The 22,411-nt window shown below is 37.6% G+C and overlaps 2 protein-coding genes across 2 annotated transcripts; one reads left to right on the forward strand and one right to left on the reverse strand.

Annotated features, from left to right (window-relative positions):
• Positions 1-8,936: 8,936 nt before the first annotated feature.
• LOC138893811 (uncharacterized) lies at positions 8,937-10,531 on the reverse strand. The gene is made up of 2 exons (XM_070178474.1): positions 10,290-10,531; positions 8,937-9,714 (listed from the first exon to the last, which is right to left on the reverse strand). The coding sequence occupies exons 1-2, from the start codon at positions 10,529-10,531 to the stop codon at positions 8,937-8,939; spliced, it is 1,020 nt and encodes a 339-aa protein (XP_070034575.1).
• A 6,719-nt stretch (positions 10,532-17,250) lies between these two features.
• LOC104101827 (heat shock cognate protein 80-like) lies at positions 17,251-20,659 on the forward strand. The gene is made up of 3 exons (XM_009609350.4): positions 17,251-17,521; positions 18,310-18,451; positions 18,557-20,659. Exons 1-3 carry the CDS (start codon positions 17,399-17,401, stop codon positions 20,389-20,391), a joined length of 2,100 nt encoding a protein of 699 aa, XP_009607645.1. The 5' UTR covers positions 17,251-17,398; the 3' UTR covers positions 20,392-20,659.
• The last annotated feature ends 1,752 nt before the right edge of the window (positions 20,660-22,411 follow it).

Below are 22,411 nucleotides of genomic sequence, written 5' to 3' on the forward strand. Positions count from 1 at the left end.
GCCTAGCCGATCGGGTCATGATCGGACTCCGTGCTAAGAGTACGGTGGTACCGGTTTTGTGAATAATGGTATTGTGGACAATGGTATATCGATACTAAAAATCTCCCAATATGAGATATGGAAATTAATTTGAACACTGTCTTGATCTTAAATTGAGGTTTGATGTTGATTAAGGCTTTTATTGATATTATGATAATCTTGTTTGTATTATTTGTCATTCTATTGAGAGGGTGTTTAGTTATACATACTAGTGTTATTCAATGGTACTAACGTCCCTTTTGTCGGGGGTGCTGCATCTTTAAATGGATGCAGGTGGTTCCACAGCAGGAGACATTGATCAGTGATAGCAATACACTTTTTTCAGCTGATTTGGTAATCCTCACTGCATTTTGGGGTCATGTATCTTTTGTTTCTCATGTACCGTGTTTTGAGGTATAGCCGGGGCCTTGTTGCCAGCATTTTCATATTACTCTTCTATTGTACTTAGAGGCTCCGTAGACAGATTGTGGATTATGGTTGATGTTGGGAATTGAACTAGAAATGTTAGTACTTGGAAATCATGTTTTTCATTAATTCTATAAACTCGTAATATTTTGAAATTTATAAATGAAGCTGCTAATGGGAATGAAATGGAAGTTATTAATGAAATCTTTTCAATGTTGGTTAATGGAGTACATCTCCTCTTTATTCATGGATGAGTTTGGGTAGAAGGAAATCTAACAGGCTTGCTCGGCCGGGTTCTCTCGGTTGAGCGTCGGTCGCGCTCCCCAAGTTTGGGGCGTGACAGCTTTACTCTGGTTCATTTACCTATGATGGAATGATACAAAAGATACGTTATGTTGGTACTCGGTTGAGTAAGGTACCGGGTGCCCGTCGCGGCCCATCAGTTTGGGTCGTGACAAAAGTGGTATCAGAGCAGTTCTGTCCTAGGGAGTCTACAATTCGTGTATAGTAGAGTCTTGTTAATGGGTGTGTTGTGCACTGCACTTATAAGCAGGAGGCTACAGGACATTTAGGACTGTCACTCTTTCTTCTTACTCTAGATCGTGTGGCAGAGCTCAGTTGTAAGAACTCAATTTTCTAAACTCTATCTTATTCATAATACGACGATGCCTATATCCAGAAAGACGGTTGGTAAGAGATATAGCTGTGAAAGAGTTGAGTCAGAGGAACTCAATTTTTGCATCATGCTTATGATGGATAAATATGAGGTATTTAGCAGATCATGTGTGTACTAAGACGTGTAAGCTTCTTGATAAGGATCCCTAAGGCAAGAATGTCTATCTACTCTTACGGTAAAAAGAAATAAGAAAATTAGAAGGTAGATACAAGTTTCAGCAAGTAAAAGAAGCAAGGTGAAGAAGGGTACGAGGTACCCAGTTAATGAAGATTAACAGTATTTACTATGCAAGCAAAGAAATATAAGCATTTTTGAGTTACCTTCAATTGTAACAGAGGTATGTACAATTAGTCACACCCATCTCAGTTATGCTCCATGGGAGCCAACATATATAGTTTAAGAGAAGGACGGGATATCAGAATCCAACTGGGATTAAAGTAATCCAAAATGTTTGATGGATTGTTAGCGTTAGCTGACATTCTGAAGGATATAGCGAATGTGCTAATAGATCTCCTTGTGAGACACCCAGATGGTACACTCTAAAATAGTACAGCTAGATATGAGTACTGAGACATGCACTGGAAGCCTTGAAGGGATAAATATTACCTTAGTGTGGCTCCTGTCCCTAGTAGAGAGAGAATATTAGGCAACCCGAAGAGCCACTGGATGGAGCAAGGGGAGCTAAAATCAAAAGAATATCTTGTTCGAGTTTTTAAAATAAAGTGATGGACATAAATGTTAGCAGGAAATAAGAAGAGAGTTAATGAAGCATTATGAGTAATATATGATACATGGATGACAATGGTAGATCAAAAAGATGACAGCATTACAGAGTCTATAGTCAAGTGAAGGAAAGGACGACAGGTAACAAGACTTGAGACAACAAAAGAGTATAGGCCATAAAGCCATATCTTCATTTCGAGAAATAAGTTCGTGAATCTAACGCGACTACCAAAAGGAAAAGTTAGACCCCAGAGTGATAAGAAATCAGCATGGACTAATGAACAAGATAAACTAAACATGAACTAGGGACTAAGTAATAGTCGGCATCATGAGAATTTCAAAGATTGCGTCCCGGCGATAATAGAATGGACGACAGAAGAATACCCTTTAAAGGTCATTTAGGAAGACGCTTCCCTAAAGCAAGCAAGGTGAGCAAAGTTAAGCTTAAGGGATTGTATGTGTCAATTATACTAAGTGTCACCCTCGCGAATAAGGAAATTTGTTATCCTTGGTACAGAAGGATTACCGCGAGGCGAGTAAGGATCATCGATGAAATGAAAAGATACCAAAGATGAAGAGTTAAAACATCTATAAGTAGATCGTCGTAACACTAAATTTTAGTACTCCCCTAAAAGGGGGAAATATGAAGTAATATGGCATGAAGTCAAAATTAAATGGTTCTAGTAATTATGGAATGGTAAAGAAAGAATGCGATAAAAACAAAATAAAAAAGGAATGAGCCACTTACCCAAATCCTATAGATATGCTACGATTCCAGAATATTATGCAAGCACGACGTCAAGGAGAGAAAGTAAGGGTTCCTGCCCGAGATGTTATTGATAGAGAAGGAGCTAGTGAGAGACATAAGTTAAAACAAAGGAAATAACCCAAGAAAGATTACGCGGAATGTTGATATGAGAATGGGCCAATGAATAGTTAGCAGTTGATTCAGGAAGAGCCTAGTTATGGCTAGATAAGAGCATACATGCAAATCAACAGATCGTGTAAGATAAATATAGTGAACCCCAACATGGGGAATTCAGTCTTGCGCCAGAGCTATCACACCCTTTTTATACCCCCCAAAAATATATGTATTATGGCTTGTTATGGGTTAAAGAGTTTTTCCAATTAAAGTGACAAATTTGAGTAGGGGTTATTTTATTTATAGAGTCGCCACTTGGAATTGATTTTTTGGGTGTTCCAAGTCACCTTTTATTTGAATCCCTAGTTAAAGGAAGGTTTGACTCTATTATTATTGGTGTGCGAAAACAAAGTCCGGGTAAGGAATTCTGTTGACCGGGGAGAAGGTGTAAGTCATTCCCCGAGTCCCGTGGTTCTAGCACGGTCACTTTATTAAATATATTTGGCTTGAATTAATTTTGGATAAACTGTTATTTATTGGTTTTCATGCTTTATCTATACACTTTTAATTATTAAAATATGGAATTATCTTTGAAACGAATCACGTGTGTGAATCCGTTTTGTTTATTGTGCCAAAATCATGTCACGCGTACATGTGCATAATTAATAATATTTTATTATATTAAGATTGTTTTGACCAAAGTTGTGCGAACACATACTTCAGTTTTAATTTTGAAAATCACAATTATGCCACGCGAAGGTATACATAATCGCGATAAACTAATTAAAAGCGTGCCTAAAGCACTCTAACGATGTTCATTATTCTTTTCAAACTTTGAGATTATTGTGAGGTCATGAATTATGGAATATACTTGTGGAAGAAGTATATGATTTTAGATATTTGAATAAATAAACTATCATATACCAATACCCTATAGCCCAACAATTGAAGCCCAAACTTATTAGGGTCCAAATTTTCCCAACCTTAAAGCAAGTTTGAATACCATATTTCTAGAAACATAATTAAGCATATAACTTTTAAGGACTAATTTATATTATTATTTATAAAATTTAAAGGCAAATAAATAAAATCATATGAAATAAGATAAAAAGAACATAGGAAAGAATAAACCTTTAATGCAAAATTTCTAATTAAATAAGTCTTCAAGAACAGGTACAATAACTCAGACGAACGCCAAATAAGCATAAGCGAAGAAGAACATCAAAGCTAGTTAACGGAGCTTCAACGGAATTCTCGACCTCGACTATTGACTCCACTGTTTGGCATGTGAAAAAGGATGTTTTGAAGTATTTTTTGTTGGGTTTTGGGTGATGACTTGCTGGATATTACGAAAGAAAGACGAAGAAAGAATGACACGAGTAGAAATTCCCTTAGCGCAGAAGAAGAAAAATAATTTCTCTCAATTCCCCCCTCCCTTCTTTTCTTCCCTTTGTTTTTCCCTATCTCTCCTATTTATAGAAAAAAATCGGAATTTTTCAGATTTATTTTTTATTTTTTATTTTATTATTATTTTTTAATTAAAAAGAATTCTCACTTCCCATTTTTCTTCTTTTTAAAAACAAAATAATTCTCCACTTTCCTTTACTTTTATTTTTTAATTTTTCATTTTTTTACTTTTATTATATTTAAATTCTCACTTATTTTACTTTTCTTTTTTTTAATCTCCACTTTCTTTTACTTTTTTTTAAAAAAATTTCAGCCACCTTTACTTTATTTTTTAATTCCAACTTTCTTTTATTTTTCTTTTTTTAAATTTCCACATTCTTTTACTTTTATTTTTTTTTTAATTTTCTACTTTCTTTTAATTTTTTATTAAACAATTTTCACCTACTTTTACTTTATAATTCCATACTTTTAATTTTTCTATTATTTTATTCCCATCCGAAAATTTAAAAAAAAATATTTAATTTTTTTGGTTTTTTAATTTATTTTATTTTAAAATAAAGATAAGCACCCTCCACTTCCAACCAAGAGGTTGTGAGTTCGAGTCACCCCAAGAGCAAGGTGGGGAGTTCTTGAAGGGAAGGATGCCGAGGGTCATTTTGGAAACAGCCTCTCTACCCCAGGGTAGGGGTAAGGTCTGCATACACACTACCCTCCCCAGACCCCACTAGTAGGATTATACTGGGTTGTTGTTGTTGTTGTTGTTAAAATAAAGATAAAAAAATAAAAATAATACTAATAGTAATAATTGACCTTTTAAAATTATTTTTAATTTTTACCCTATAAAAAAGAGTGTAACAAAGCTAAAAAAAATATATATATTAAATTTCTAAAAATATTTACATAGTAGAAAGTGATAAAAATTCAAATATAGTCAAAAATTAAGTGCTCACAGCTGCCCCACTTTGCTTGGAAACATGAAGAGTTTTCAGGCAAAGACTAGGTGAGCCATGTGACTAATTTTTGACCAATCCGTTATTCAAAAGGAAAAGAAATAAAAGATTGGGTGCAGCCGAGTCCTGATTTTGGACATCCTACATATCCCGGGTTATAGGGGGATCATGTCACGTGTAGTTCAAGGAGAATGGTAGAATGATGAGTTGAGAAGTAGAGTGAGGTTCCGTCGAGGCTCCGGTCAGCGGTCCTGCTATTATATCAAAATAAAAAAGAAATTAAACAAGCCTATCAGCTATGAGTTACAAGATTCCTATCTATGAGTATTTTGAAACTTGATCTTGAGTCTTGACTGGTTCTTCATGCAGACTCTGATCTAAACCTTGATACTCGCTAGTTGTAGGTGCTAGTTCATTGTTCTATAACTTCTTCTAATCAAAACGGGACTCCAATGCTCGTGACTTCAGTCATGTCTTGAGCATTCCACATCTTTTCAATTGCTTTTGCATTTTGGATTCACTTATTTTTTCTTTTCTTTTATTCTGAAGTGAGACTTCTTCTTTTGGTGATCTCGAATCCTGTGCCTCGAGGTAAAACCTACTCAGACACCAAAACAAACAAACGAATGAAATTTTTCTGCCCCAGTTTGTACTAGGAAAATTTCGTGAGTTATTGTAACAAAATTCTAAACTACTTATTTATTGAAAGCAATAAAAGGTCAGGAATGGTGTACCCCGAAAAAAAAAAGACTAAGGAATGGAGACCCTATGTCTAAAATGAAAGAAACTAGGGAGTGGAGACCCTATATTGAAAAAGCAACTAGGGGTTGGTACCCTGTATTACAGAAAAAGAATGTAATCAGGGGTTGGTACCCTGTATTAATGAAAAGAATGTAATCATGGGATGGACCCTTTTTCACAGACGGGACTTTGAACGTGAAGGGGTCCGGGCTAGGCATCATTTTGAAGCCGCCCACGGGTAGAACTATTAGGCAATCTATTAAAACTAATAGATTGACTAACAATGAGGCCGAGCATGAGGCCATGATTGCAGGTCTCGAGCTAGCTAAAAGCTTGGGAGCAGAAGTCATTGAAGCCAAGTGTGACTCTTTACTGGTGGTAAATCAAGTAAACAAAACCTTCGAAGTTTAAGAGGATAGAATGCAAAGGTATTTGGATACACTACAAGAAACTTTGCACCGTTTCGAAGAATGGACTTTACAGCATGTACCTCGAGAACAAAACAGTGAGGCCGATGCACTTGTAAACTTGGGGTCATCTATCGAAGAAGATGAGATCGGCTCCGGGACTGTCGTTCAACTCTCGAGATCAGTGATCGAGGAAGGTCATGCCGAGATAAACTCTACAAGCTTAACCCGGGATTGGAGGAATAAGTATATTGAATACTTGAAGAACGGAAAACTCCCATTGGACCCTAAAAGTTCGAGGGCCCTACGAACCAAAGTTGCTCGATTCACATTGATTGCAGATGGGATATTATACCGAAGGACATTCAATGGGCCATTGGTAGTATGCTTAGGACCAGGAGACACCGACTACATCATACGTGAGATTCACGAGGGTACTTGTGGAAATCATTCCAGTGCCGATTCATTAGTCCGAAAAATAATCAGAGCAGGATATTATTGGATCGATATGGACAAAGAGGCAAAGGAGTTTGTTCGAAAATGTGATAAATGTCAAAGGTTTGCACCGATGATCCATCAGCCCGGAGAGCAACTTCACTCAGTCCTATCCCCATAGCCATTCATGAAATGGGGAATGAATATCATCGGCCCTCTGCCATCGGCCCCAGGTAAAGCTAAGTTCATTTTATTTATGTCTGACTATTTGTCTAAATGTGTTGAAGCACAGGCATTCGAGAAAGTAAGAGAGAAAGAGGTTATAGACTTCATCTGGGACCATATCGTATGTCGATTTAGGATACCCGCCAAAATAGTGTGTGACAACGGGAAATAATTTATCGGCAGCGAAGTAACGAAATTCCTCGAAGATCACAAAATAAAAAGGATATTATCAACACCGTACCACCCTAGTAGGAACAGACAGGCCGAATCGATGAACAAGACTATCATTCAAAACCTGAAGAAAAGGTTGAACGATGCTAAGGAAAAATGGAGAGAAATTCTACCCGAAGTTCTTTGAGGGTATCGAACAACATCAAAATCCAGTACTGGGGAAACCCCGTTTTCCTTAGCTTATGGACCCGAAGCTTTGATTCCAGTCGAAGTCGGGGAACCCAGTGCCAGGTTTCGACATACAACGGAAGAATCAAATCACGAGGAAATAAACACTAGCCTCGAATTATTGGATGAAAAACGAGAAACCACTCTCGTCCATTTGGCCGCCAAAAAATAGCGGATCGAAAGATACTATAATCGAAGAACCAATTTTCGCCATTTTAAAATCGGGAACTTAGTGCTAAGGAAAGTCACCTTCAACACCCAAAATTCAAATGAAGGAAAATTGAGTCCGAACTAGGAAGGTCCGTATCAGGTACTCGAAATCGTCGGCAAAGGATCCTACAAGCTCGGTGTTATAAACGGCGAACAACTACAAAATAATTGGAACGTGTCACACCTAAAACGATATTACTGCTAAGGTACGACCCTCCCATGTTCATTTATATTTCGAAACTAACCCCTGCAGGAGTTCGATCATCAACAAGGATGGATTATTCAACACAAAGCCTTAGGCCCGAATATATCAAGTTAGATCAATTGATTATCAAGCTCGATGCAAGGAAGTTACGCCATAATAACAGGGTTTCGATAGGAAAAATTGTAAGAGCCAAATGGTCAAAACAAACCATGCTCGTGTAGTCTGCTCGATCCCTAGTACAAAACATAAATACATGTATAATGATATAAAGAGGAATTTCTTCTTTGCCGATACTTCACATCTCAAAATCCATCCTCTATTTTATTAAGCCTACGGGCTACATTACTCGAGTTCGAGCAATCACTCACTCGACCATTAAGCCTAAGGGCTATCTTACTTCGAGTTCGAGCAATCACTCACTTGACCATTAAGCCTAAGGGCTATCCTACTTCGAGTTCGAGAAATCACTCACTCGACCAGTAAGCCTAAGGGCTATCTTACTTCGGGTTCGAGCAATCACTCACTCGACCATTAAGCCTAAGGGCTATCCTACTTCGAGTTTGAGCAAATCACTCACTCGACTACTAAGCCTACGGGCTACATTGCTTCGAGTTCGAGCAATCACTCACTCGACCATTAAGCCTACGAGCTATCTTACTTCGGGTTCGAGCAATCACTCACTCGACCATTAAGCCTAAGGTCTATCCTACTTCGAGTTCGAGCAAATCACTCACTCGACTACTAAGCCTACGGGCTACATTGCTTCGAGTTTGAGTAATCACTCACTTGACCATTAAGCCTATGGGCTATCTTACTTCGGGTTCGAGCAATCACTCACTCAACCATTAAGCCTAAGGGCTATCCTACTTCAAGTTCGAGCAAATCACTCACTCGACTACTAAGCTTACGGGCTACATTGCTTCGAGTTCGAGCAATCACTCACTCGACCATTAAGCCTACGGGCTATCTTACTTCGAGTTCGAGCAAATCACTCACTCGACTATAAAGTCTAAAGGCCACTCGTATTTCGAGTTCGAGCAAGCAATCGCTCAGTTATATAGACTACAAAAGTCCGAGTTCGATCAAAATTGCCTAAAGCCTCAACTTATGAACATTTTTCATAAGGCATGAATGAAACGAAATCTTCACAAAGCATGAAATAAAACAGAGAAAGGAAAAGACCTTTATATATGTAATAATATTTACAACGTCCGATCAGGACCCTACATGAAAGATCAAAATAAGAAAAACCTTAATTATCTTCCGGGACAGTCTCTTCTCCATCGGGATCCTCCCCACTTTCAGACCCCGCTCTTGCTCCCATCATCATCATCGTCATCATCATCATTAGAGGCCAAGGCACCAGCATCGGTTTCAAGCTCTTTAGTCTTTTTATCTCTTCAGTAAGATTGAAGCCTCGAGCATGGATCACCTCGAGGGTTTCCCTCTGAGATTGGCATTTAGCGAGTTCAGCAATCCAATATGCTCGAGTTTGAGCGGTCTCAGCTGACTCTCTCACCTGTACCTGAGCGGCTTCGGCATCAGCCCGATAAACGGCCACGAATGCATCTGCATTGGCTTTTGCTTTTTCGGCCTTGGCAAGTTCAGAGGGCAACCGAGCCTCGAGCTCCTCTATTTTTCGTGCTTGGACTGAGCTTTTCTCCTTCAGACCTTGAAGTTGACCTTCAGCTGATGATAATTGGGCTCGAGCAGCCTCTTTCTCTACAGCAAAGCGGTCCATACTTTCTTTCCACTTCAAGGACTCCGCCTTTATCACATTGACCTCCTCACTGAGCTTCCCGATCATCTCAAGCTTTTGCTGCAGCTGTGAGACCGAAATATTAGCCACCGTTCTAGTATCGATCCCATAGGCTTTTAATAATATCATTACCTGCTCGGTTAGATCGGTCTGATCTTGGTGAGCCTTGGCCAACTCAGCTCGGAGGTCCTTGATTTCCTCTCCCCTTTGCCCTAAGAGGAGTTTAAGGGCGTTCCTCTCCTCCGTAACCCGTTGAAGGTCCGCCTCATATCTACGCAATTTGGCTCAAGACCGAGAACATGCTTCTCGATGAACCGCTGTGGCCTACAAAGAAAGAAGAAATGAAGTCTGAAAAGAAAAACAAACATGAAGAAAATACCAACGAAGTAAGTTTAGGCTTACCCGATTCAAAGCCTGCTGCACTCTATGGAAAAGATCCGATGCATCGCTAGTACCGGCAACATCCTCGACACCAGTAAACATATCATAAAAAGGGTCCTCTCCCTCATGAGACCCGTCTACCTCGAAGGCCCCCAAAGCTTGGGCCTTCCGAATCGCCCCTCAGAAAAAGTAGGAAAATTGGGCGAGTCTTCGATTACTACTGACCCAAGTGAGTCACTTGGGGCGTTCTCTTCGGTTCGAAGAGATTCAGGAACGGCCCCTTCAGACATATCCACCATCCGTTGACTTCGATGGGAGGCATCCTTGATCTCCAATGACTCGGGGCCTTTGTCTGAATCCTTCTCCGATATACCCTCAATTCAAGGCGGACCCTTATAAACCACCATTGATCCAGCTACCTATGGGAAATCGATGGTTTTCTTCACTCGGGCCACCAGTACGGACCCTTCTTCTTCTTCTTCTTCTTCTTCTTCTTCTTCTTCTTCTTCTTCTTCTTCTTCTTCTTCTTCTTCTGCTTCTTTGTCTTCATCTCTTAGACGCCGAACTGATTCTTCGGTTAAAGGGATGATATTCTTCCTCGGCTTACGGGCCAACCTCGCCTTCGGTTTCGGATCTTCGAAAGTAGAGACTCTTTTTTCTCTTATTAACCTTCGCTGGTTTTGGGACAACGACCGAAGCCTCCTCATCGCCGGACAGGGGCCTCAAAACCACATCCTTGGCTAGGCCTACACACAAGAAAGTTGATTGAGTATATGGAAAACGGTTCGAACTATCAAAGGTATGAGAGGAGATTACCATGCTTTTTGGCGACAAATCGCGCCATGAGTGCTCGGCGTATGTAGAGGTCGAAACCAGGGGCCGTACCCAGTTCTTGAGATCGGGAACTGCACCGGGCATCTAAGGAAATGCTGCATAACAAAAAGGGATATCAATAAGAAACAAAACGAAGGGGCAAAATAATGAGAGATAACAGCAAAGTTACACTTACGCTTCATGTTTCATTCTTCGGGAAATGGAATCTTCTCGGCCGGTATTAGGTCCGACGTCTTCACTCGAACGAACCTTCCTATCCAGCCTCGATCTTTGTCCTCATCTATACTCGAGAACAGAATCTTGGTAGCCCGGCGCTGAAGTTTTATTAACCCGCTTCGAAAGAGGCGGGGACAGTACAATCTAATGAGGTGGTCGAGGATGAAAGATATCCCCTCGATTTTGTTCATAAAGAAACAGATCAGAATAGCGATCCGCCAAAAAGAAGGATGGATTTGGCCTAAGGTTATTTTGTATTTACAGCAAAAATCAATGCTAACAGGGTCGAGGGGGCCTAACGTGAAAGGATAAGTATACACACTTAAAAACCCTTTCACATGAGTAGTAATATCCTCTTCGGGAGACGGGACTACCACTTATTTGTTCTCCCAGTTACAATCTTTCCTTATCTGCTCGATATACCCCCCAGTTATCGAACACATATACCTCGATACTAGCTCGCATCGGCCGGGAACCGATGAGCCTTTGTCGACCTTAAAATCGGAGGTAAGGATACACGCCACGGGAACATACTCCTCAGGCCGTGGATCTACCGGTGTTTTGTCGGCGGCAGACTGTGAAGAAGAAGCTTTTTCTTTTAGAGGGACGAATTTTGATGTTTTCACCATTTTTGGATTTAAAGAAGGAGATAACAAAGATGTGGCGTTTGAAAGAAAGATTTTGCAGTAGAAAACGCAGAAGGAAAATTTTGCAGACTTACAGATGAATTCAGAAGGTGCGAGAAAGAAATTAGAAAATTTGGGGATTGGAAATATAAAAGTGATTAAAAGTGAAAAGGGGATTATTTATAGGTTGAGCAGTGGCGGTTCAATATCGAAAATGGCCGACCATCATCTGACATGCATTAAATGCCTCGGTAAACTGAACCGACGGGACATCTATTACGCACGTCATGATCAGGCTTGATGCAAACGTCAGTATATATCTAATCGTACCGTTGAAAAATCATGTCGTTTCTCGCTATATTCTTCCCGAGAAACGAGGGGACTATCTGTATACGGTCAAAACCGGTTAGTCCTTCATACGAACTGGTTAAAATGATAATACTGGATCGAAGAGCGTCTTCATAATATCGGGTTGAGGTCCGAAGTCAGGTCATCAAGCTTCGAGTCCTAGGGACTGATTAATATCGAGTTCGATATCATTATCGAGCTCGAATCCAAATCGAACTATGGTGCAAAGTGAAGTTAACGAGCTTATGAGGCAGAGACCGACCAACACTGATCCCGAATCAATACAAGGATCCGAGTCAGAATCGAGCTCGAGTCAAGATCGAGAGCTCGAGTCAATATCGAGCTCATAGACAAGAGCCGTTGCGACCGCACTAGGGGAGAGAATCCTGGCGGGAATTAGGGAAAAACTGACTTATCATGGGTCTCCCACTATGTATTTTTAATTATATCTAAAGTAGGATCACTCCACTATAAAAAGGGATAATTATTATTTCTGTAAGGGGACATTCAGACATTGTAACTGAGACATCATATACTCCCATATTGAAGAATTATTCTTTTTTTAGCTTCATAAGATTGATCCATCTTGCTTAATTCATAAATCATCATCTTTTCAGCTTTGAAGTCAATATTCGATATTCTTATTTACTCTTATGATTTGTGTCGAGTTATACCATATAACCTTAGAATTACGTACAAATTCAACTCTATCCGTTTTTCGGGTAAATATAACTAATTGAAGAAAATGATGGACAAAATATAGAGAAAAAAATAGTGCAGATTTTATTTCCAGTGATGCATCCCTTGATTTGGAGGTTACAGTGATGCGACTTAACAACAAGTAAGAGATGGATAACTAGAGTTAAACAGTATACTTAATGGGAAAGAAAACAGTCAAAAAAGAGCTACGATTAATTCGAATGAGAAGAGTTTTTGCTCAAATGTCCCAAATTAAATTTTGGCCACTACAATGCTGGAAGTGATAGTGGCAGGTGAGGAGGCTAAGGACTCGTTTAGCCATAAATTTTGACAGCTTATTTAAAAAAAAAAAAATGAAAACAATATTTGTTCGTGGAATATGATCGGTTTTTGAAAATAAATTTAAAAAAAAAATTTAAGTTCTCAAAAATTGCCTAAATCAGTTTTTTGGGTGAAAATTTTCTTTCTACTCATATAATTTCAATTTTTTTTCAAATAAAATACATGTCCAAACATAACTTCAAATGCCATGGTGCATGCTATTCGCTGATGACATAGTTCTGATTGATGAGTCGTGAGCCGGTGTTAACGAAAGGCTGGAGGTTTGGAGACAGGCTCTTGAGTCTAAGGGTTTCAAGTTGAGCAGGACGAAGACGGAATATCTGGAGTGTAAGTTCAGCGCTAAGCCAGGGGGAAGTGGGTGTGGATGTGAGGCTTAATTCGCAGGTCATCCCGAGTAGAGGCAGCTTCAAGTACCTTGGTTCGGTTATCTAGGGGGGAGGGGAGATCGACGAGGATGTCACACACCGTATTGGGGTAGGATGGATGGAGTGGAGGTTAGCATCTGGAGTCCTGTATGACAAGAGAGTGCCACCAATACTCAAAGGTAAGTTTTATAAAGCGGTGGTTAGACCGGCCATGATATATGGGGCTGAGTGTTGGCCCGTTAAGAACTCACATATCCAGAAGATGAAAGTCGCAGAAATGAGGATGTTGCGGTGGATGTGCGGTCACACTAAGATAGATAAGATTAGGAATGATGATATTCGGGAGAAGATGCATGTGGCTCCCATTGATGACAAGATGCGGGAAGCGAGGCTTAGATGGTTCGGACATGTTTAGAGGAGAAGCCCATATGCTCCGGTATGGAGGTGTGAGCAGCTAGTTACGGAGGACACGAGAAGAGGTAGAGGGCGGCCTAAGAAGTATTGGGGAGAGATGATCAGGCAGGATATGGCGAGGCTCCAGATTTCCGAGGACATGACACTTGATAGGAAGATGTGGAGGTCGAGTATTAGGGTTGTAGGTTATGAGGTAGTTGAGTCGTGCCTTACTTCGTAACATGGTGGGACTAGCCATATAGGGTTTTTATCTAAGATAACGAGTGGGAATGTTATGGCTTACTATTTCGCTTTTCAGTGCAGGTCCTATTTACTAGCTATCGCTTTTGCTTTACATCTTTCTTCTAGATTTCATGATGTTCCTATTTTTCTTATGACTGTTGTGGTGATACTAATATTTACTAATATTGTCTCCCTTTACTTTGCATCTTTCTTCTGGATTTCATGGTGTTTCTATTTATCCTATGATTGCTGTTGTGATACTAATATTGCCTCCCTTTTTGCCCCTTTTGTCTTTTTATTTTTTTGAGTCGAGGGTCTTTCGGAAACAACCTCTCTATTCCTTCGGGATAGGGGTAAGATCTGCGTACATACTACCCTCCCCATACCCCATTATTGATAGAATTTTACTGGGTTGTCGTTATCGTTGTTGTAGTACTATCGGATCACTTGTCGTCGAAAAATGTTGGAAGATCCTGTTTGTCAATGGCTTTTGGTGGTTTTGACTTTTGACCGTCCAAATTATTGGATTTTCTTGTAACGGGTACATGCGTGAATTTTTTTGAGCGGTGATCTAAAATGTGTTGCTTATGCCCTTGTTACTCTATTTGAGTCGGCTGAAGGTTACGTTGTTTGTTTGTCATCAACCCTTAATTCTCCTTAGTGGTTCGTGCTCCCTTTGGTAATCATGCTGTTCGGTCATTATGTGTGTATCTAGATTAATTTTATGGGATATCTATTATCTCTCACCAAATAATAAATATCATATAACTTTAGTTCGTGCTTCTTCTATTCCCAGGATGTTTGTTCGCTTTAGCTAAACTAAAAATTACAATAATTTATATTTATGTTAAAAAGCACGAAGACCTTTAGATACATAATTTATATTTCTTTCTGGTAATGAAAAATTGAGGGAAAATTATATACTAAAAGAAAAAAAATGATATAGAAAGATAAGTTTGGACTAGAAATTTGAATGCGGAAATATCATCTATTTTTTAAAGTTTGATCGAGAGATAAGTGACAAACTCAAATACAAACTAAAGTTAGAACTCTTTTGTAAAGATAATAGTTTATTAATTGCATATAATAAACAGGTGCATTTGAAAAGGTCAGGTATAATTATTAGGCAACGTAAATAATTAAGATTATCTTACATTATTTATACTAAAATTGGATTTTAGCTTATTGTGAAAGTTATGTCCACTTAAAAAAAATGGTAAATGAGTGAATATAAGTCCTCATAAATTACAATAAGACATTTGTCGTGCAGGACAGTTTCATTTACTGAGCTAACTAAATAGGGATGACATTCATCATTTTTTTTTAAAAATCTTTAATTTTATGATTATATATAACTCAAACATATTATCTAATAATATTCACTTGATTTTTTAAAACTATATACTCATTGATATGGTTACATGCGTAAAACGCGTACTCTGAGACTAGTAAATATTAAAACAATATAACAAAGACGATAAAAGAATATTTATAAGGTTTTTATTTGGTAGGGAATAAGGGAATTTTTTTTTTGTGTGTCTTTAAACTTATCCGTTTATTAGTATAAGATATTACTCCCTCCGGTCCACAATAAGTGACAATTTTACCTTTGACATACCCATTAAGGAAATACTAACTCTTAGAGAAAAAAAGATGTATTCACTAAATTAACCTTAATTAATTGTTACCTTGACATATATAAATAAGGGCAAATTTTGAAAAAATAAAATTAATTTCTTTTTTATTATGTAAATGAACACTTATTTTGAACCAAATAAAAAGGTAAAATGATCATCTATACCAGTGAGAGTACTAAAGTTATTTCAAGGAGTTTAGTCACTGCACATAATTGATACTCCTATTCAATTAGGTATCAGGCTTAACCCGTAAGGATAACGTTCAAAATCAAAAATAGATACAATTTGAATGATACGTCGAACGTTGCAAATGAATCATTGCAAAGTGATACTGAAAATAAAGTATATGAGAAGTTTCTCCAATAAAAAAGCAAAGTGATGGAACTCGTATAACTTTGAAACAAAAAGGATATCCTAATATTGGTGTACTTTTTTGGGAAACTTGCGTTTTTAATCCCTAAAAAATTGGTGAATTCTGATTTTGGACCTCAAAGTTTTTGGTTAAGCATATTTAATATTTAATCTAATATTGTTTGTTTTTCTGTCTGGAGTTCACACATTTGACAAATAATTAAATGCTAAACAATTTAATTACCTAAGTGTTATGTTAAACTTATAATGTTACTCAGTAATCAGTAGTGTATGCATGATTTTTTATAAGTGGTGTCACGGTTTTAAACGGTAAACAAATAATAATTCACTATAACAATTAACAACATCGTATTAAAAAATATAGTTAGAATCATTTTAATAAAATATAACTCAAGAATATTTACTATATATGAACTTTTATTTTTTAAAATGTATTCAAAACATCTTCATTAGAAATAATACTAAATATTCTTTTATATAAAAGTTATAAAAGAATATTGAGAAAGGATATGAAAGAAATCATCATTCATTCGATTTTGTAGATTATTCTTAATCAATTCAATATTGAGAAAGGATATGAAAGAAAAAAAAGAGAAAAATACATGATAAACTTACAACAAAAGTCAAATAATTTATTATTGTGTGTTTTAGTGTTAGGCTAACGCTTAAGATGCCAATGATTCAAACCACGATATATTTTTTATTGGTAGATGAAGCTCAAAAAATGTTAAAACAAATAATAAAACTATCCAACTTCAAACTCGTGACCTCTCCTAAAAAACAGAAGCTCTGGACCAAATGAGCTATCAAGTATTTGTTGTTAAGTATTTAACAATTATTATTCTTTTGAATTTTAATTATATATATATATTTAATAAATTTTTCGATCAAGCGGTGTCACGTGACACCACCCTCGTCAATAATTGAAAGGAAATATAATTCTGAAAATAATTTAAACTATCAAATATTTCTTATACAAAGGGAGCAAAAACATAAAATTAGTTAATTCAAGATAAAATATGTTTACGAGGATAAAAATTTAAATTTATTAATAATTGAACAAAAGTACAATTATTCCTACTTCATTAGTCGTAATTTTAATTTATGTTTCTCACAAGGTATTATAGTTTCTCTTTATCCAACGTGTAATAGCAAAACAAGAAAGATCTAATAAAATGTACTTGATTCTCACGCAAAATTCAAAAATATCAAAACTAAATAGAGAGAAACGAACGAGTGGTCCGCAAGAGATGTCGACATAAAATAGCGGCCCCTCCAGTGAAAAACTTGAAAAAATGAAGGGAAGGAAATCATTGAATAAGCCAATAGAAGGATCTAGAAACCCTAACAAACCCTACTACGAAGTATATAAAGTCGCTACTCCCTCTGCAACCTCTGCCTCTCTCTCTCTCTCTCTCTCTCTTTTTGATCTCTTACTCTTCGAATCTCCTCTCTGTTTTCTTCCTTCGCCTCCAATCAGCTTCGTAGATCACAGAAAAATGGCGGAGCAGGAGACGTTTGCTTTCCAAGCCGAGATCAACCAGCTGTTGAGTCTTATCATCAACACCTTCTACAGCAACAAAGAGATCTTTCTCCGTGAACTCATCAGTAACTCTTCTGATGTGAGTATCTCTGTTTACAATACCTATGGAGACTGATGATTTAGGATTTTAAAACCATAATATTCATGCTTTGGCGGTTTGATTTCTGATTTCTGATTTGGTGACGTACTGATACGTTTTTTGCCCTGAAAATAATATCATATGTCTGTCTGTTTGTGCTGAACTGATTTGATATGATTTTATTTATCAAATATATGCTTCGGTTTATTTACGGGATAGATGATTAATGCACAATAATGTTTGTCTTGTTATTCCTGAAGTTGTTACTTGTATATATTTCTCTCTAATGTGGGTTTTATGGCAGTGTTGATCTAGGGTTTATTGATATCCTCGTAGGGAACACTAGACTCTCTCTCTCTCTCTCTCTGTGTGTGTGTGTGCCTATTATCAAATAGGGAAACGCTAGACAACATTATTGGCATGTAGAAGTATTGAAATAATTAGCTGAAGACAACATTCAATTACTCCTTTAATTGAATAAAGTCTCCAATATAGCTTTAAGTAACTCCTCTCAAGACTGACCAACAAAGCATCAAATTTTATTTGAACCAGGTATACTGATCTGAGTTTAAATTTTACAAGGCCGCTATATGTCATGTGTTTAAAGGCAACAGTTTGTAAATTTTTTTGTTCCAATTACGGTTGTTGAATTAATCATAGTTTTGGGAGATTCTTTTGAAAAAGTTCACTGCTTGTCATGAGTTTTGTGGTTATCTCTGTCACTATATTATTGTCAAAAGTTTCAAGTTATATGAAGTATCTAATTATTATTTACGGTTAAATTGCAGGCGCTAGACAAGATCCGCTTTGAGAGTTTGACTGACAAGAGCAAGCTAGATGCTCAACCTGAACTATTCATCCACATTATACCTGACAAGACCAACAATACCCTGACTATTATTGACAGTGGTATTGGTATGACAAAGGCTGGTAAGTTGGAGTACTTTGTTGAGCCTTTGATGCTTGCATTTGTTGATGAACTCACGTTTTATTTGACTGTGAGTGTAATACTGATCTTTTTTGTTTCATTGGCAGATTTGGTGAACAACCTTGGTACAATTGCTAGGTCAGGGACCAAGGAGTTTATGGAGGCACTTGCTGCTGGTGCCGATGTAAGCATGATTGGGCAATTTGGTGTTGGTTTCTACTCGGCTTACTTGGTTGCTGAAAGGGTGGTTGTGACCACAAAACACAATGATGATGAGCAATATGTTTGGGAATCTCAAGCTGGTGGTTCATTCACTGTTACACGGGATACATCTGGTGAGAACCTTGGCAGGGGTACAAAAATTACTCTCTTCCTCAAGGAGGATCAGCTTGAATACCTTGAAGAGCGAAGGCTTAAGGATTTAGTTAAGAAGCATTCTGAGTTCATCAGCTACCCAATCTCTCTGTGGGTTGAGAAGACCATAGAAAAGGAAATCTCTGATGATGAGGATGAAGAGGAGAAGAAGGATGAGGAAGGAAAGGTAGAGGAGGTTGATGAAGAGAAGGAGAAGGAAGAGAAGAAAAAGAAGAAGATCAAGGAAGTGTCTAATGAGTGGTCATTGGTAAATAAGCAGAAGCCCATATGGATGAGGAAGCCTGAGGAGATCACAAAGGAAGAGTATGCTGCTTTCTACAAGAGCCTGACTAATGACTGGGAGGAACATTTGGCTGTGAAGCACTTCTCTGTTGAGGGCCAGCTGGAGTTCAAGGCTGTTCTTTTTGTTCCAAAGAGAGCTCCTTTTGACCTCTTTGACACCAAGAAGAAGCCCAACAACATCAAGCTGTATGTTCGCCGTGTTTTCATCATGGATAACTGTGAAGAGTTGATCCCTGAATATTTGAGCTTTGTGAAGGGTATTGTGGATTCCGAGGATCTTCCCCTTAACATCTCCAGGGAGATGTTGCAGCAGAACAAGATCCTTAAAGTTATTCGCAAGAACTTGGTAAAGAAGTGCATTGAGCTATTCTTTGAAATTGCTGAAAACAAGGAAGATTATGACAAGTTCTACGAGGCATTCTCAAAGAACCTCAAGCTTGGTATCCATGAGGATTCACAGAACAGGTCTAAGTTTGCTGAACTGCTGAGGTACCACTCCACAAAGAGTGGTGATGAGATGACCAGCTTGAAGGACTATGTGACAAGGATGAAAGAAGGACAGAATGACATTTACTACATTACTGGTGAGAGCAAAAAGGCTGTTGAGAACTCACCCTTCCTTGAGAAGCTGAAGAAGAAGGGCTATGAGGTTCTTTACATGGTTGATGCTATTGATGAGTATTCAGTTGGTCAATTGAAGGAATTTGAGGGTAAGAAGCTTGTTTCTGCTACAAAGGAAGGCCTCAAGCTTGATGAGAGTGAAGATGAGAAGAAAAAGCACGAAGAACTTAAGGAGAAGTTTGAGGGTCTGTGCAAGGTGATTAAGGATGTTCTAGGTGACAAGGTTGAGAAGGTGGTAGTCTCTGACCGTGTTGTGGATTCTCCTTGCTGCTTGGTTACCGGAGAGTATGGCTGGACTGCCAACATGGAGAGAATTATGAAGGCACAAGCTCTTCGGGACTCTAGCATGGCTGGATACATGTCTAGCAAGAAGACCATGGAGATCAACCCTGAGAATGCCATCATGGAAGAGCTCAGGAAGAGAGCTGATGCTGACAAGAACGACAAGTCTGTCAAGGATTTGGTTCTATTGCTGTTTGAGACTGCTCTTCTCACCTCAGGTTTCAGCCTTGATGAGCCCAACACCTTTGGCAACAGAATTCACAGGATGCTGAAACTTGGTCTGAGTATCGATGAGGATTGCGGAGATGGGGAAACTGACATGCCACCATTGGAGGATCCTGAAGCTGATGCTGAGGGCAGCAAGATGGAGGAAGTCGACTAAATCCATGGCACCAGTTTTTTTTGATAATGATGAAGCCCCTTAACTCAACCCCCCCTTTTAGTTTTTTGGTTTTTACTTTACTCCACCAGCAGAACAAGATGTGGTTGAGTTTTATGTGTTGTGTTTTTGGACGTTAAGTTTTACTGCTGTAGGGTATTATTCCAGGCTCATTTTGTTATGACGTTTTAGGTTAATAGTTTTTATTACTCTGGCTAAATTCTTTTCTGCATGTTTCTATGAATGAAATGTTTCCCTTGCCTTATTTGGACTTCATGCTTTACGAGGTTGGACATGAGAAATAGAGATTAGAGATTTCATGTTAGTAGAGATTGGCATCCTTGTATTTACCTTTCGGGGATCACATTTATGTTAATCTTTATTCCTGGAAACTGTTCTGTTCTTTTTTGTCACTGATAGATATGTTATTGGAGTCTCTACCCATGTAATGTTCGTTTTTGACTCTGCAAGTTTATGACCTTATTTGCAGAAACAAGATGAACCTTGAAAAATCCTTGGCTAAAGTTGAGATGCTTAAATTGTCTTCTACCTTGGCAAGACGAATTTGCTGTCAGATTAGGTGTCATCGTGCGTAACTGATGCCTGCTTTAAGTGCCCGTTTTAAGTCATTTTGTAGTGTTTGGATAAAATAAAAAAGTGCTTTTAAGCATTTATTTTTAAGCTAAAATAACAAAAATAAACCAAAAGTGTTAGAATTTATAACTTATGGCTTAAAAGCTATTTTGGCTTAAAAGTCACTTAAAATAAGTCCATTCAAATGGGCTCAAATTTTGGTTAGCAGTCGAGTGCAGAGGGTGTTCTGTTCAGTATTTGTTGTACCTACAACAAGAGAAACAATTGCAGCAATTGCAACAAGAATTTGAAGTTTTAATTTTCCCCCCTTCAATTTAGCAAAAGTTGATTTTCAACCAAGCATCGAAAAAACAGTTTTTTTTTTCAAATTCAGGCATTCGGACTATTTGTTTAAGTTGAAAAATAAAAGAGTATTGTGAACACCTAATTTTTGACCGCACCCAAATTCGATACTATTTTAGTGTAAAATATTTTTTTTAGGTCTAATCTTAATATTTTAAACTTTTATCTTATTCTTAATAGGTTTTATTTAAAAAAATAAATATTAAAAACTAAAAAAAAATATTCACATTCTTAGAGTCTAAGTTTATTTCTATTTACAAGAGAAAAGAAAATTTACAAAAAATATTTGGTTTCTTTTAATTAGAATTCAAATAAGTATGCTATGGTATCTTTTCTTAGTATTATTTAAATTATATGCAAATATTTAATTTTCTTAGTCTAAAAGAAGTGGGTTCATATTTTTATTTATGTATTTTACCTTACCTTTTCTTTAAATAAAAGAAGTAAATAAAATAACATATTTTTAATAATAATAAAAAAAGAGATCTTATCCAATTCCCAACTTCCCCACTTCCCCCAACTTCCCTCACATCTCACCCCACTCCCTCACATCTCCATCTGCACACACAATATATGAACCACGTTCCCCCACTCCAAATGAGAGAAACAAAAAAAATACTACTAATATTATTCCCTATAAAAAGAAAAAAAAAGGAGGAAGAGAGGGAGGGAGATTTGGAAAAAAGAGCTAAGCACCCACGAATATATCTGAGTTCTCGGTTGGGTTTGTGGTTGCTGATCAAGCTTATTTTGTGGTTAGCAATCTTCGGATTCTTGTTGCATCTTCGTTCGAATTGAAATTGTTGGGACGTTGGAGTTGTATTTGCGGATATTCCTTGTATTATTGAAAGAAAAATTCTGCTTTCAAGGTTAGTCTGGATTCTCATTTTTAGTAGTATTCATTGTAAATTTTTTATGGTTTAAATGTCTGAGTTGTATGCAGTAATATGGTACTTTTTATTCTAGTTTATTCATCTCAAATTTGAGAGTTCATGTCGAGATCTCATTGATGCCTTTTACTGCACTCCCCTCGTCTGTTTTCTTTTCTGTCTTATATCTTTGCTTAAATTAGTGTGATGTAAAATTT

This window comes from Nicotiana tomentosiformis, chromosome 6, assembly GCF_000390325.3.
Source record: "Nicotiana tomentosiformis chromosome 6, ASM39032v3, whole genome shotgun sequence".
In the NCBI taxonomy this organism is placed as follows: domain Eukaryota; kingdom Viridiplantae; phylum Streptophyta; class Magnoliopsida; order Solanales; family Solanaceae; genus Nicotiana; species Nicotiana tomentosiformis.

What these genes read in the sequence shown, in the direction of transcription:
- LOC138893811 (XM_070178474.1), bottom strand. Translation starts at nt 10,531, where the DNA reads ATGAGGAGGCTTCGGTCGTTGTCCCAAAACCAGCGAAGGTTAATAAGA. An exon ending in GAAGAAGAAGAAGAAGAAGG is followed by an intron (nt 9,715 to 10,289) that starts GTCCGTACTGGT and finishes CAAATTGCGTAG; the next exon opens with ATATGAGGCGGACCTTCAAC.
- LOC104101827 (XM_009609350.4), top strand. Translation starts at nt 17,399, where the DNA reads ATGGCGGAGCAGGAGACGTTTGCTTTCCAAGCCGAGATCAACCAGCTG. An exon ending in TCATCAGTAACTCTTCTGAT is followed by an intron (nt 17,522 to 18,309) that starts GTGAGTATCTCT and finishes GTTAAATTGCAG; the next exon opens with GCGCTAGACAAGATCCGCTT. An exon ending in TATTGGTATGACAAAGGCTG is followed by an intron (nt 18,452 to 18,556) that starts GTAAGTTGGAGT and finishes TTTCATTGGCAG; the next exon opens with ATTTGGTGAACAACCTTGGT.